At 54.9% G+C, this 16692-nt stretch overlaps 1 protein-coding gene across 1 annotated transcript in view; it reads left to right on the top strand.

The window, feature by feature from the left end:
• LOC107321102 (integrin alpha-L-like) overlaps nucleotides 1-16692 on the top strand; it is a 51887-nt gene extending 35195 nt beyond the window's left edge. Inside the window, exons 13-17 of the mRNA XM_085518627.1 lie at nucleotides 2080-2235; nucleotides 6665-6862; nucleotides 14758-14888; nucleotides 16323-16344; nucleotides 16684-16692. Coding sequence (XP_085374753.1) covers nucleotides 2080-2235; nucleotides 6665-6862; nucleotides 14758-14888; nucleotides 16323-16344; nucleotides 16684-16692 — 516 coding nt within the window. The remainder of the gene's footprint in view (nucleotides 1-2079; nucleotides 2236-6664; nucleotides 6863-14757; nucleotides 14889-16322; nucleotides 16345-16683) is intronic.

Here is a 16692-nt window from a genome sequence, read left to right as displayed (position 1 = left end):
GGGATATGGGGGGGATATGGGGCTGTATGGGGTTCTATGGGGGTCTATAGGTGTCTATGGGACTCTATGGGGGGAATATGGGGCTCTATGGGGGTTTATGGGACTCTATGGGGATCTATAGGTGTCTATGGGACTCTATGGGGGTCTATGGGGGGGATATGGGGCGGATATAGGGTATATGAGGCTATAGGGGGGATATGGGGTCTATATGGGGTCTATATGGGGGATATGGGGGATATGGAAGGATTTGGGACTCTATGGGGGTCTATGGGGGTCTATGGTGTTCTATGGGGTGTATATGGGGAGATATGGGGGGATATGGAGGAGATATGGGGGGATATGGGGGGATATATGAGGGGATATGGGGTCTATGGGGGTCTATGGGACTCTATGGGTGTCTATGGGGGTCTATGGGACTCTATGGGGGTCTATGGGGGTCTATGGGGGGTATATGGGGAGATATGGGGGGATATGGACGGGGGGGGGACGGGAGTGGAACTGGAACCACAGCGTCCATGGGGAGCAGGTAGATAGGGGGGATATAGGGGATATAGGGGGGATATGGGAAATATGGGGGGATAAGGGGGATATGGGGGGTCCATATGTCTCCTTATGTATCTCTATGTGTCCCTATGTGTCCCTATGTGTCCCTATGGGTCCCTATAGGTCTCTATGGGTCCCTATGGGTCTCTATGGGTCCGTATGGGTCTCTATATCTCCCTATGGATCTCTATGGGTCCCTATAGGTCTCTTTGGGGTCCGTATGGGTCCCAATGTCTCTCTATGGGTCCCAATGTATCTCTATAGGTCTCTATGGGTCCCAATGTGTCTCTATGGGTCCCTATGTGTCTCAATGGATCCCGGTGTCTCCCTATGGGTCTCTATGGGTCCCTATGGGGTTTCAATGGGGCCTCTTTGGGTTTCTATGGGGTCCCTATGTCTTCCTATGGGTCCCTATGGGTCCCTATGGGTCCCAATGTCTCTCAATGTCTCTCTATGGGTCCCAATGTCTCCCTATGTGTCCCTATATCTCCCTATGGGTCCCAATGTCTCTCTATGTGTCCCTATGGGTCCCTATATGTCCCTATGTGTCTCTATGGGGTCCCTATATGTCCCTATGTGTCTCTATGGGGTCCCTATATGTCCCTATGTGTCTCTATGGGGTCCCTATGTATCTCTATGGGGTCCCTATGTGTCTCTATGGGGTCCCTATGTATCTCTATGGGGTCCCTATGTATCTCTATGGGTCCCTATGTGTCTCAATGGTTCCCTATTAATCCCTATGGGTTGCACTGAGTCCTCCGAGCCGCTAGGGGGCGCTCTCTTAACCTCTATTAATATCTATGGGTCTCTATGGGTCCCTATGGGTCTTTATGGGTCCCTATGGGTCCCTATGTGTCCCTGTGGGGTCCCTGTGTGTCCCTATGTGTCCCTATGGATCTCTATGGGTCCCTATATGTCCCTATGTGTCTCTATGGGGTCCCTATGTGTCCCTATGTATCTCTATGGGGTCCCTATATGTCCCTATGTATCTCTATGGGGTCCCTATATGTCCCTATGTATCTCTATGGGGTCTCTATATGTCCCTATGTGTCTCTATGGGGTCCCTATTTATCTCTATGGGGTCCTTATGTGTCTCTATGTGTCCCTATGTATCTCTATGTGTCTCTATGGGGTCCCTATATGTTCCTATGTGTCTCAATGGTTCCCTATTAATCCCTATGGGTTGCAATGAGTCCTCCGAGCCGCTAGGGGGCGCTCTCTTAACCTCTATTAATATCTATGTCTCTCTATGTGTCTCTATGGGTCTCTATGGGGTCCCTATGTGTCCCTATGTGTCCCTATGGGGTCTCTATGGGGTCCCTATGTCCCCCTATGGGGTCCCTATGTATCTCTATGGGGTCCCTATGTGTCCCTATGTATCTCTGTGGGGTCCCTATGTGTTTCTATGGTTCCCTATTAATCCCTATGGGTTGCAATGAGTCCTCCGAGCCGCTAGGGGGCGCTCTCTTAACCTCTATTAATCTCTATGTCTCTCTATGTGTCCCAATGTGTCTCTATGGTTCTCTATGTTCCCAGCTGGGCTCTCAGTTCGGTTCCGCCCTGCTCTGGTTGCTGGTTTCCGGTTCCGGTTCCGGTTCTGGTTCGTTTCCGGTTCCGGTTCTGCTGGTCGGGGCCCCCCTCCATTACGACGGGAGGAGGGGGGGGCGGGTCCACGTCTACCAATGGGAGCAGGTCTGCGCCTCACGTGACACACTGACCCCATAAGCGACCCATAACCTGCCCCATAGCGCCCCATAGCCACCCCATAGCCACCCCATAGCGACCCATAGCGCCCCATAAGTGCCCCATAAACACCCCATAGCGCCCCATAAGTGCCCCATAGCGACCCATAAGTGCTCCATGGCGCCCCATAGCTGCCCCATAGCGCCCCATAGCGCCCCATAGCTGCCCCATAGTGCCCCATAACCTGACCCATAGAGACCCATAGCGCCCCATAAGTGCCCCATAAGTGTTCCATATGACCCCATAGCGCCCCATAGCTGCCCCATAGTGCCCCATAGCGCCCCATAACTGCCCCATAGCTGCCCCATATGGCCCCATATCACCCCATATCGCCCCATAACCACTCGATACCCACCCTATATGACCCCATAACTGCCCCATATCCGCCCCATAGTACCACATAGCTGCCCCATAGCACCCCATAGCTGCCCCTTATCGCCCCATAGCCCCCCATAACTGCCCCATATGACCCCATAGCGACCCATAGCTGCCCCATAGCGCCCCATAAGTGCCCCATAGCGACCCATAAGTGCTCCATAGCGCCCCATAGCTGCCCCATAGCGCCCCATAAGTGCCCCATAGCCGCCCCTTAGCGCCCCAAATGTGCCCCATAAGTGCCCCATATCACCCCATATGGCCCCATATAACCCCATATGGCCCCATATCACCCCATATCGCCCCATAACTGCCCCATATGGTCCCATATCACCCGATATCGCCCCATAACCACCCAATATCCACCCTATGTGACCCCATAACTGCCCCATATCCACCCCATAGTACACCATAGCTGCCCCATAGCACCCCATAGCTGCCCCTTATCGCCCCATAGCCCCCCATAACTGCCCCATATGACCCCATAGCGCCCCATAACCGCCCCATATGGCCCCATATCCACCCCATATTGCCCCATATAACCCCATATCGCCCCATAACTGCCCCATAACCACCCCATAACTGCCCCATAATCACCTCATATGGCCCCATAGCCCCCCATAAGTGCCCCATAGCCACCCCATATCACCCCATAACCACCCCATATGGCCCCATATCACCCTATATCACCCCATAACCCCCTATAACCACCCCATAACCACCCCATATGACCCCATAACCACCCCATATAACCCCATATCCCCCCCATAACCACCCCATAGCCCCCCATATTCCCCTATAACCACCCCATAACCCCTCCATATCCTCCCATAACCTCATACCACCCTATATCCCCCCCATATCCCCCTATATCCCCCCATAGAGCCCCATAACCATCCCATATCCCCTATAGGGCCGGCTGGAATCAATGGGGCAGCTGTGGGGCTCAGCCGGGCACCCCATAACCCCCCATATCCCCCTATATCCCCCCCATATGACCCTATAACCACCCAATATCCCACCATATCCCCCATATAACCCCATATCCCCCCCATAACAACCCATAGCCCCCCATAACCCCCTATAACCACCCCATATAACCCCATAACCACCCCATATCCAGCCCCATATGACCCTATACCCACCCAATATCCCCCATGACCACCCCATATCACCCCATAACCACCCCATATCCCCCCATTATCCCCTATAGGGCCAGCTGGAATCAATGGGACAGCTGTGGGGCTCAGCCAGGCACCCCACAAACCCCCATAGCCCCCATATCTTCCCATAATCCCACCCCATAACCCCATATCCCCCCATATCCCCCTCATAACCACCCCATAGCCCCCCATAACCACCCCATATAACCCCATATCCCCCCATAACCACCCCATATCTCCCCATATCCCCCCCTATCACCCCATAGAGCCCCATAACCCCACCCCATAACCCCATAGTGCCCAATATACCCCCATAACCACCCCATATCGCCCCATATCCCCCCATAACCGTTCTATATGACCCCATAACCACCCCATATCCCCCCATAACCACCCTATATGACCCCATAACCACCCCATATCCTCCCATAACCCCACCATAGCCCCATAGACACCCCATATGACCCCATAGGATGCCCATACCACCCCATAACTGCCCTATAACCCCCCATAGAGCCCCATAACCACCCCATAACCACCCCATTATCCCCTATAGGGCCGGCTGGAATCAATGGGGCAGCTGTGGGGCTCAGCGGGGCACCCCATAACCCCCCACATCCCCCCATAACCACCCCATACCACCCCATAACCGCCCCATATCCCCCTATATCCCCCCATAACCCCCCATATCCTCCCATAGCCCCATACCACCCCATAACCACCCTATATCCCCCCATAACCGCCCCATTATCCCCTATAGGGCCGGCTGGAATCAATGGGGCAGATGTGGGGCTCAGCTGGGCACCCCGTAACCCCCCATAACCTGACCCCATAACCCCATAGCCCCCCATGACCCCCTCATAACCACCCCATATCCCCCCATATCTCCCCATATCCCCCCCCTTTTCCCCCATGTTCCCCTATATCCCCCTATAACTACCCCATATAACCCTATATCCCCCCATATCACCCCATATCCCCCCATAACCACCCCATATAACCCCATATCCCCCCATAATCACCTCATATCTCCCCATATCCTCCCATAACCACCCCATATCACCCCATAACCACCCCATAACCACCCCATAACTGCCCCATATTCCCTCATATCCCCCCATTATCCCCCCCTTATCCCCTATAGGGCCGTCTGGAATCAATGGGGCAGCTGTGGGGCTCAGCCGGGCACCCCATAAACCCCCATAGCCCCCATATCCTCCCATAATCCCACCCCATAACCCCATATCCCCCCATAGCCCCCTCATAACCACCCCATAGCCCCCCATAACCACCCCATATAACCCCATATCCCCCCATAACCACCCCATATCACCCCATATCCCCCCATATCCCCCCATAACCCGATCCCATAACCCCATAGCCCCCCATGACCCCCTCATAACCACCCCATATCCCCCCATAACCACCTCATATCCCCCTATATCCCCCCATTATCCCCTATAACAACCCCATATCACCCCATAACCACCCCATATCCCCCATATCCCCCCATATCTCCCTATATCCCCCCCATATGACCCTATAACCACCCAATATCCCCCCATAACCACCTCATATGACCCCATATCCTCCCATAACCCCACCCCATAACCCGACCCCATAACCCCATAACCGCATACCACCCCATAACCGCCCCATATCCCCCTATATCTCCACATATCCCCCTATAACAACCCCATATCACCCCATAACCACCCCATATCCCCCCATTATCCCCTATAGGGCCGGCTGGAATCAATGGGGCAGCTGTGGGGTGCAGCCGGGCACCCCATAACCCCCATATCCCCCCATAACCCGACCCCATAACCCCATAGCCCCCCATGACCCCCTCATAACTTCCCAATATCCCCCCATAACCACCCCATATCACCCCATATCCCCCCATAACTCCCCCCATATCCCCCCATATGATCCCATATCCACCCCTTATGACCCCATAACCACGCCATATCCCCCATATCCTCCCCATATTCCCCTATAACAACCCCATATATCCCCATATCCCCCCATATCCCCCATATTCCCCTATATCCCCCATAACCACCCCATATCCCCCCCTTATCCCCTATAGGGCCGGCTGGAATCAATGGGGCAGCTGTGGGGCTCAGCCGGGCACCCCATAACCCCCCATAGCCCCCCATAACCACCCCATATAACCCCATATCCCCCCATATCCTCCTATATCCCTCCATAACCCCCCCATATCCTCCCATAACCCCATACCACCCCAGATCCCCCTATATATCCCCATATCCCTCTATAACAACCCCATATCACCCCATAACCACCCCATATCCCGCCATTATCCCCTATAACAACCCCATATCACCCCATAACCACCGCATATCCCCCATATCCCCCCATATCCCCCTATAACCACCCCATATAACCCCATAACCACCCCATATGACCCCATATCCCCCTATATCCCCCCATATCCCTCCATTATCCCCTATAGGGCCGGCTGGAATCAATGGGGCAGCTGTGGGGCTCAGCGGGGCACCCCATAACCCCCCATATCCCCCTATAACCACCCCATACCACCCCATAACCGCCCCATATTCCCCTATATCCTCCCATAACCCCCCCATATCCTCCCATAACCCCACCCCATAACCCCATACCACCCCATATCCCCCAATATCCCCCCATATCCCCCTATAAGAACCCCATATCACCCCATAACCACCCCATATCCCCCATATCCCCCCATATCCCCCTATAACAACCCCATATCACCCCATAACCACCCCATAACCACCCCATATCCCCCTAAATCCCCCCATATCCCCCCATTATCCCCCCATTATCCCCTATAGGGCCGGCTGGAATCAATGGGGCAGCTGTGGGGCTCAGCGGGGCAGCCTTTGGGTCGGTTCGGTTCGGCGCTTTCGGTGCTGGGTGACCCAGATGGGGGCGGAACCGAACAGCGGCTGGTGGTCGGGGCCCCCATGGAGGATGGGGGGACGGGAGCCGTGTACGTCTGTAGGGTCGGGAAGGAGCTGGGCTGTATACAGGTGGGTCTATGGGGCTCTATGGGGCTCTATGGGGTGTCTATGGGGCTCTATGGGGGGACGGGAGCCGTGTATGTCTGTAGGGTCGGGAAGGAGCTGGGCTGTATACAGGTGGGTCTATGGGGCTCTATGGGGCTCTATGGGGTGTCTATGGGGCTCTATGGGGCTCTATGGGGTGGTTATGGGGCTCTATGGGGCGTCTACAGGGCTCTATGGGGTCCTTATGGGGTCCTTATAGGGCTCTATGGGGCTCTATGGGGTGTCTATGGGGCTCTATGGGGTCCTTATGGGGCTCTATGGATTTTCTATGGGGCTCTATGGGGGGACGGGAGCCGTGTATGTCTGTAGGGTCGGGAAGGAGATGGGCTGTATACAGGTGGGTCTATGGGGGCCTATGGGGTGTCTATGGGGCTCTATGGGTTCTTATGGGGATCCATTGGGTGGTTATGGGGCTCTATGGGGTGTCTATGGGGCTCTATGGGGTTCTATGGGGTGTCTATGGGGCTCTATGGGTCTCTATGGGGTGTCTATGGGGCTCTATCGGGATCCTATGGAGTTCTATGGGGCTCTATGGGGTCCTTATGGGGCTCTATGGGGTGGTTATGGGGTTTTATGGGGTTATATGGGGTTCTATGGGGCTCTATGGGGTCCTTATGGGGCTCTATGGGGTGGTTATGGGGTTCTATGGGGTCCTTATGGGGCTCCATGGGGTGTCTATGGGGCTCTATGGGGGGACGGGAGCCGTGTATGTGTGTAGGGTCGGGAAGGAGCTGGGCTGTATACAGGTGGGTCTATGGGGTTATATGGGGCTCTATGGGGCTCTATGGGGTATCTATAGGGCTCTATGGGGTCCTTATGGGGTCCTTATAGGGCTCTATGGGGCTCTATGGGGTGTCTATGGGGCTCTATGTGGTACTATGGGGCTCTATGGGGTGTCTATGTGGCTCTATGGGGTGTCTATAGGGCTCTATGGGGTGTCTATGGAGTCCTATGGGGCTCTATGGGGTTCTATGGGGCTCTATGGGGTTTCTATGGGGATATATGGGGATCCTATGGGGCTCTAAGGGTCTCTATGGGGTGTCTATGGGGCTCTATGGGGTCCTTATGGGGCTCTATGGGCTGGTTATGGGGTTTTATGGGGTTATATGGGGCTCTATGGGGCTCTATGGGGCTCTATGGGGTTTTATGGGTGTCTATGGGGTTCTATGGGGTGTCTATGGGGTTTCTATGGGGTTCCATGGGGTGGTTATGGGGTGTCTATGGGGCTCTATGGGGGGACGGGAGCCGTGTATGTGTGTAGGGTCGGGAAGGAGCTGGGCTGTATACAGGTGGGTCTATGGGGTTATATGGGGCTCTATGGGGCTCTATGGGGTATCTATAGGGCTCTATGGGGTCCTTATGGGGTCCTTATAGGGCTCTATGGGGCTCTATGGGGTGTCTATGGGGCTCTATGTGGTACTATGGGGCTCTATGGGGTGTCTATGGGGCTCTATGGGGTGTCTGTAGGGCTCTATGGGGTCCTTATAGGGCTCTATGGGGCTCTATGGGGCTCTATGGGGTGGTTATGGGGCTCTATGGCGTGGTTATGGGGTGTCTATGGGGCTCTATGGCCTGGTTATGGGGTGTCTATGGGTCTCTATGGGGTGTCTATGGGTCTCTATGGGGGGACGGGAGCCGTGTATGTCTGTAGGGTCGGGAAGGAGCTGGGCTGTATACAGGTGGGTCTATGGGGTTATATGGGGCTCTATGGGGCTCTATGGGGTGTCTATAGGGCTCTATGGGGTGTCTGTGGGTGTCTATGGGGTTCTATGGGGTCCTTATGGGGCTCTATGGGGTGTCTGGGGGTTTATATGGGGCTCTATGGGGTGTCTATGGGTGTCTATGCGGTTCTATGGGGTCCTTATTGGGCTCTATGGGGTGTCTAGGGGTTTATATGGGGCTCTATGGGGTACTATGGGGCTCTATGGGGTCCTATGGGGCTCTATGGGGTCCTTATGGGGCTCCATGGGGTGTCTATGGGGCTCTATGGGGGGACGGGAGCCGTGTATGTCTGTAGGGTCGGGAAGGAGCTGGGCTGTATACAGGTGGGTCTATGGGGTTATATGGGGCTCTATGGGGTGTCTATGGGGTTATATGGGGTCCTATGGGGCTCTATGGGGTGTCTATGGGGCTCTATGGGGTGTCTATGGGGCTCTATGTGGTACTATGGGGCTCTATGGGGTATCTATGGGGCTCTATAGGGTGTCTATAGGGCTCTATGGGGTCCTTATAGGGCTCTATGGGGTCCTTATAGGGCTCTATGGGGCTCTATGGGGCTCTATGGGGTGGTTATGGGGCTCTATGGGTTGTCTATGGGGCTCTATGGCGTGGTTATGGGGTTTCTATGGGGCTCTATGGCCTGGTTATGGGGTGTCTATGGGTCTCTATGGGGTGTCTATGGGTCTCTATGGGGTGTCTATGGGGCTCTATGGGGGGACGGGAGCCGTGTATGTCTGTAGGGTCGGGAAGGAGCTGGGCTGTATACAGGTGGGTCTATGGGGTTCTATGGGGCTCTATGGGGCTCTATGGGGTGTGTATAGGGCTCTATGGGGTGTCTGTGGGTGTCTATGGGGTTCTATGGGGTCCTTATGGGGCTCTATGGGGTGTCTAGGGGTTTATATGGGGCTCTATGGGGTACTATGGGGTCCTATGGGGCTCTATGGGGTGTCTATGGGGCTCTATGGGGGGACGGGAGCCATGTATGTCTGTAGGGTCGGGAAGGAGCTGGGCTGTATACAGGTGGGTCTATGGGGTTATATGGGGCTCTATGGGGTGTCTATGGGGTTATATGGGGTCCTATGGGGCTCTATGGGGTGTCTATGGGGCTCTATGGGGGGACAGGAGCCGTGTATGTCTGTAGGGTCGGGAAGGAGCTGGGCTGTATACAGGTGGGTCTATGGGGCTCTATGGGGTCCTTATGGGGCTCTATGGGGTTATATGGGGTCCTATGGGGCTCTATGGGGTGTCTATGGGGCTCTATGGGGGGACGGGAGCCATGTATGTCTGTAGGGTCGGGAAGGAGCTGGGCTGTATACAGGTGGGTCTATGGGGCTCTATGGGGCTCTATGGGGTGTCTATGGGGCTCTATGGGGTGTCTATGGGGCTCTATGTGGTACTATGGGGCTCTATGGGGTGTCTATGGGGTTTCTATGGGGTTCCATGGGGTGTCTATGGGGTGTCAATGGGGTCTATGGGGGGACGGGAGCCGTGTATGTCTGTAGGGTCGGGAAGGAGCTGGGCTGTATACAGGTGGGTCTATGGGGTTCTATGGGGCTCTATGGGGTGTCTATGGGGTTATATGGGGTGTCTATGGGGCTCTATGGGGTGTCTATGGGGTTTCTATGGGGTTCCATGGGGTGTCTATGGGGTGTCAATGGGGTCTATGGGGGGATGGGAGCCGTGTATGTCTGTAGGGTCGGGAAGGAGCTGGGCTGTATACAGGTGGGTCTATGGGGTTCTATGGGGTGTCTATGGGGTTATATGGGGTCCTATGGGGCTCTATGGGGTGTCTATGGGGTTATATGGGGTCCTATGGGGCTCTATGGGGTGTCTATGGGGCTCTATGGGGGGACGGGAGCCGTGTATGTCTGTAGGGTCGGGAAGGAGCTGGGCTGTATACAGGTGGGTCTATGGGGCTCTATGGGGCTCTATGGGGTGTCTATGGGGTTATATGGGGTCCTATGGGGCTCTATGGGGTGTCTATGGGGTCCTATGGGGCTCTATGGGGTTCTATGGGGCTCTATGGGGTTTCTATGGGGTTATATGGGGATCCTATGGGGCTCTAAGGGTCTCTATGGGGTGTCTATGGGGCTCTATGGGGTCCTTATGGGGCTCTATGGGGTGGTTATGGAGTTTTATGGGGTTATATGGGGCTCTATGGGGCTCTATGGGGTTTTATGGGTGTCTATGGGGTTCTATGGGGTGTCTATGGGGTTATATGGGGTCCTATGGGTCTCTATGGGGTCCTATGGGGTGTCTATTGGGCTCTATGGGGTCCTTATGGGGCTCTATGGGGTTTTATGGGTGTCTGTGAGGTGTCTATGGGGTGTCTATGGGGCTCTATGGGGTACTATGGGGCTCTATGGGGTTATATGGGGTCCTTATAGGGCTCTATTGGGCTCTATGGGGTTATATGGGGTACTTATAGGGCTCTATGGGGCTCTATGGGGTGTCTATGGGGCTCTATGGGGGGACGGGAGCCGTGTATGTCTGTAGGGTCGGGAAGGAGCTGGGCTGTATACAGGTGGGTCTATGGGGCTCTATGGGGCTCTATGGGGTGTCTATGGGGTTATATGGGGTCCTATGGGGCTCTATGGGGTGTCTATGGGGCTCTATGGGGGGACGGGAGCCGTGTATGTCTGTAGGGTCGGGAAGGAGATGGGCTGTATACAGGTGGGTCTATGGGGCTCTATGGGGTTCTATGGGGTGTCTATGGGGCTCTATGGGTTCTTATGGGGATCCATTGGGTGGTTATGGGGCTCTATGGGGTGTCTATGGGGCTCTATGGGGTGTCTATGGGGCTCTATGGGTCTCTATGGGGTGTCTATGGGGCTCTATCGGGATCCTATGGAGTTCTATGGGGCTCTATGGGGTGTCTATGGGGCTCTATGGCGTGGTTATGGGGTTTATGTGGGGCTCTATGGGGTCCTTATGGGGCTCTATGGGGTTTCTATGGAGCTCTATGGGGTCCTAATGGGGTGTCTATGGGGTTCTATGGGGTGTCTATGGGGCTCTATGGGGTCCTTATGGGGCTCTATGGGGTGGTTATGGGGTTTTATGGGGTTATATGGGGTTCTATGGGGTCCTTATGGGACTCTATGGGGTGGTTATGGGGTGTCTATGGGGCTCTATGGGGTGTCTATGGGGCTCTATGGGGGGACGGGAGCCGTGTATGTCTGTAGGGTCGGGAAGGAGCTGGGCTGTATACAGGTGGGTCTATGGGGTTATATGGGGCTCTATGGGGTGTCTATGGGGTTATATGGGGTCCTATGGGGCTCTATGGGGTGTCTAGGGGGTTATATGGGGCTCTATGGGGTTATATGGGGTTTCTATGGGGATCTATGGGGTCATTATGGGGTGTCTAAGGGGCTCTATGGGGCTCTATGGCATCATATAGGGTTTCTATGGGGTGTCTATGGGGCTCTATGGGGCTCTATGGGGGGACGGGAGCCGTGTATGTCTGTAGGGTCGGGAAGGAGCTGCGGTGTATACAGGTGGGTCTATGGGGTTATATGGGGCTCTATGGGGCTCTATGGGGTATCTATAGGGCTCTATGGGGTCCTTATGGGGTCCTTATAGGGCTCTATGGGGCTCTATGGGGTGTCTATGGGGCTCTATGTGGTACTATGGGGCTCTATGGGGTGTCTATGTGGCTCTATGGGGTGTCTATAGGGCTCTATGGGGTGTCTATGGGTGTCTATGAGGCTCTATGGGGTCCTTATGGGGCTCTATGGGGTGGTTATGGGGTTTTATGGGGTTATATGGGGCTCTATGGGGCTCTATGGGGTTTTATGGGTGTCTGTGGGGTGTCTATGGGGCTCTATGGGGTCCTTATGGGGCTCTATGGGGTGTCTATGGGGTTTCTATGGGGTTCCATGGGGTGGTTATGGGGTGTCTATGGGGCTCTATGGGGGGACGGGAGACGTGTATGTCTGTAGGGTCGGGAAGGAGCTGCGGTGTATACAGGTGGGTCTATGGGGTTATATGGGGCTCTATGGGGCTCTATGGGGTGTCTATAGGGCTCTATGGGGTCCTTATGGGGTCCTTATAGGGCTCTATGGGGCTCTATGGGGTGTCTATGGGGCTCTATGTGGTACTATGGGGCTCTATGGGGTGTATACAGGTGGGTCTATGGGGTGTCTATAGGGCTCTATGGGGTGTCTATGGGTGTCTATGAGGCTCTATGGGGTCCTTATGGGGCTCTATGGGGTGGTTATGGGGTTTTATGGGGTTATATGGGGCTCTATGGGGCTCTATGGGGTTTTATGGGTGTCTGTGGGGTGTCTATGGGGTGTCTATGGGGCTCTATGGGGTCCTTATGGGGCTCTATGGGGTGTCTATGGGGTTTCTATGGGGTCCTATGGGGCTCTATGGGTTTTCTATGGGGCTCTATGGGGGGACGGGAGCCGTGTATGTCTGTAGGGTCGGGAAGGAGCTGGGGTGTATACAGGTGGGTCTATGGGGCTCTATGGGGTCCTTATGGGGCTCTATGGGGTTATATGGGGTCCTATGGGGCTCTATGGGGTACTTATAGGGCTCTATGGGGCTCTATGGGGTGTCTATGGGGCTCTATGGGGTCCTTATGGGGCTCTATGGGGTGATTATGGGGTTTTATGGGGCTCTATGGGGCTCTATGGGGTGTCTATGGGGTCCTATGGGGCTCTATGGGGTTCTATGGGGCTCTATGGGGTTTCTATGGGGTTATATGGGGTGGTTATGGGGCTCTATGGGTTGTCTATGGGGCTCTATGGCGTGGTTATGGGGTGTCTATGGGGCTCTATGGCCTGGTTATGGGGTGTCTATGGGTCTCTATGGGGTGTCTATGGGTCTCCATGGGGTGTCTATGGGGCTCTATGGGGGGACGGGAGCCGTGTATGTCTGTAGGGTCGGGAAGGAGCTGGGGTGTATACAGGTGGGTCTATGGGGTTCTATGGGGCTCTATGGGGTGTCTATGGGTGTCTATGGGGTTCTATGGGGTCCTTATGGGGCTCTATGGGGTGTCTATGGGTCTCTATGGGGTTCTATGGGGCTCTATGGGGGGACGGGAGCCGTGTATGTCTGTAGGGTCAGGAAGGAGATGGGCTGTATACAGGTGGGTCTATGGGGCTCTATGGGGCTCTATGGGGTGTCTATGGGGTTATATGGGGTGCCTATGGGGGTCTCTGGGGATCCTATGGGGTTATATAGGGATCCTATGGGGTCATATGAGGTATCTATGGGGCTCTATGGGGTTATATGGGGCTCTATGGGGTTTCTGTGGGGTTCCATGGGGTGGTTATGGGGTTCTATGGGGCTCTTTGGGTCTCTATGGGCTGCCTATGGGGTCCCCATGGGTCCCTATGGGTTTCTATGGGGCTCTATGGGGCTCTATGGGGTCCTATGGGGTGTCAATGGGGCTCTATGGGGTGGTTATGGGGTTTTATGGGTGTCTGTGGGGTGTCTAGGGGTTTATATGGGGCTCTGGGGTGTTCCATGGGGTGGTTATGGGGTTCTATGGGGCTCTATGGGGTCTCTATGGGGTGTCTGTGGGGTTTATATGGGGCTCTATGGGGTCTCTATGGGTCTCTATGTGTCCCTATGTGTTTCTATAGGGTCTCTATGGGTCCCTATGGGTCACTATGGGTCCCTATGTCTCTCTATGGGGTCCCTATGTGGTCTATGGGTCCCTATGGGTCTCTATGGGTCTCTATGGGTCTCTATGGGTCCCTATGGGTCTCTATGGGTCTCTATGGGTCTCTATGGGTCCCTATGGGTCTCTATGGGTCTCTATGGGTCTCTATGGGTCCCTATGGGTCTCTATGGGTCTCTATGGGTCCCTATGTGTCTCTATGGGTCCCAATGGGTCCCTATGGGTCTCTATGGGTCCCTATGTCTCTCTATGGGTCTCTATAGGTCCCTATGGGTCCCTATGTGTCTCTATGGGTCCCTATGTGTCTCTATGGGTCTCTATGTGTCCCTATGGGTCTCTATGTGTCTCTATGGGGTCCCTATGTGTCTCTATGGGGTCCCTATGTGTCTCTATGGGGTCTCTATGGGGCCTCTATGGGGCCTCTATGTGTCCCTATAGGTCCCTATGGGTTTCTATGTGTCCCTATGTGTCTCTATGGGGTTTCTATGGGGTTTCCGGTTGTGCCCCATAGCGCATCGAGGGCCGCGTGTTGTCTATGGGGCTGCGGCACTTTGGGACGGTGCTGGACGGGACCCACGACCTCAATGGGGACGGGGGGCCAGACCTGGCTGTGGGGGCCATGGGGCAGGCACTCATCTTCAGGTATGGGGTTATGGGGTGGTTATGGGGCTGGTTATGGGGTCAGTTATGGGGTCAGTTATGGGGCAGGCACTCATCTTCAGGTATGGGGTTATGGGGTGGTTATGGGGCTGGTTATGGGGTCAGTTATGGGGCTGGTTATGGGGCAGGCACTCATCTTCAGGTATGGGGTTATGGGGTGGTTATGGGGCTGGTTATGGGGTCAGTTATGGGGTCAGTTATGGGGCAGGCACTCATCTTCAGGTATGGGGTTATGGGGTGGTTATGGGGCTGGTTATGGGGTCAGTTATGGGGCTGGTTATGGGGCAGGCACTCATCTTCAGGTATGGGGTTATGGGGTGGTTATGGGGCTGGTTATGGGGTCAGTTATGGGGTCAGTTATGGGGCAGGCACTCATCTTCAGGTATGGGGTTATGGGGTGGTTATGGGGCTGGTTATGGGGTCAGTTATGGGGCTGGTTATGGGGCAGGCACTCATCTTCAGGTATGGGGTTATGGGGTGGTTATGGGGCTGGTTATGGGGTCAGTTATGGGGTCAGTTATGGGGCAGGCACTCATCTTCAGGTATGGGGTTATGGGGTGGTTATGGGGCTGGTTATGGGGTCAGTTATGGGGTCAGTTATGGGGCAGGCACTCATCTTCAGGTATGGGGTTATGGGGTGGTTATGGGGCTGGTTATGGGGTCAGTTATGGGGTCAGTTATGGGGCAGGCACTCATCTTCAGGTATGGGGTTATGGGGTGGTTATGGGGCTGGTTATGGGGTCAGTTATGGGGCTGGTTATGGGGCAGGCACTCATCTTCAGGTATGGGGTTATGGGGTGGTTATGGGGCTGGTTATGGGGTCAGTTATGGGGTCAGTTATGGGGCAGGCACTCATCTTCAGGTATGGGGTTATGGGGTGGTTATGGGGCTGGTTATGGGGTCAGTTATGGGGCTGGTTATGGGGCAGGCACTCATCTTCAGGTATGGGGTTATGGGGTGGTTATGGGGCTGGTTATGGGGTCAGTTATGGGGTCAGTTATGGGGCAGGCACTCATCTTCAGGTATGGGGTTATGGGGTGGTTATGGGGCTGGTTATGGGGTCAGTTATGGGGCTGGTTATGGGGCAGGCACTCATCTTCAGGTATGGGGTTATGGGGTGGTTATGGGGCTGGTTATGGGGTCAGTTATGGGGTCAGTTATGGGGCAGGCACTCATCTTCAGGTATGGGGTTATGGGGTGGTTATGGGGCTGGTTATGGGGTCTGTTATGGGGTCAGTTATGGGGCAGGCACTCATCTTCAGGTATGGGGTCACTTATGGGGCTGGTTATAGGGCACGTAATGGGGCTGGTTATGGGGCTGGTTATGGGGCAGGCACTCATCTTCAGGTATGGGGTTATGGGGCTGGTTATGGGGTCAGCTATGGGGCTGGCTATGGGGCAGGCACTCATCTTCAGGTATGGGGCGGTTATGGGGTCGGTTATGGGGCTGGTTGTGGGGTCAGTTATGGGGTCAGTTATGGGGCAGGCACTCATCTTCAGGTATGGGGTTATGGGGTGGTTATGGGGCTGGTTATGGGGTCAGTTATGGGGTCAGTTATGGGGCAGGCACTCATCTTCAGGTATGGGGTTATGGGGTGGTTATGGGGCTGGTTATGGGGTCAGTTATGGGGTCAGTTATGGGGCAGGCACTCATCTTCAGGTATGGGGTTATGGGGTGGTTATGGGGCTGGTTATGGGGTCAGTTATGGGGTCAGTTATGGGGCAGGCACTCATCTTCAGGTATGGGGTTATGGGGTGGTTATGGGGCTGGTTATAGGGCATGTAA

The sequence above is a fragment of the Coturnix japonica genome, chromosome 17 (genome assembly GCF_054131305.1).
Source record: "Coturnix japonica strain WE chromosome 17, WE-NBRP24, whole genome shotgun sequence".
NCBI lineage: Eukaryota > Metazoa > Chordata > Aves > Galliformes > Phasianidae > Coturnix > Coturnix japonica.
Note: the sequence above shows the minus strand (reverse complement) of the source record. Positions and strands in the feature narration are given on the sequence as shown.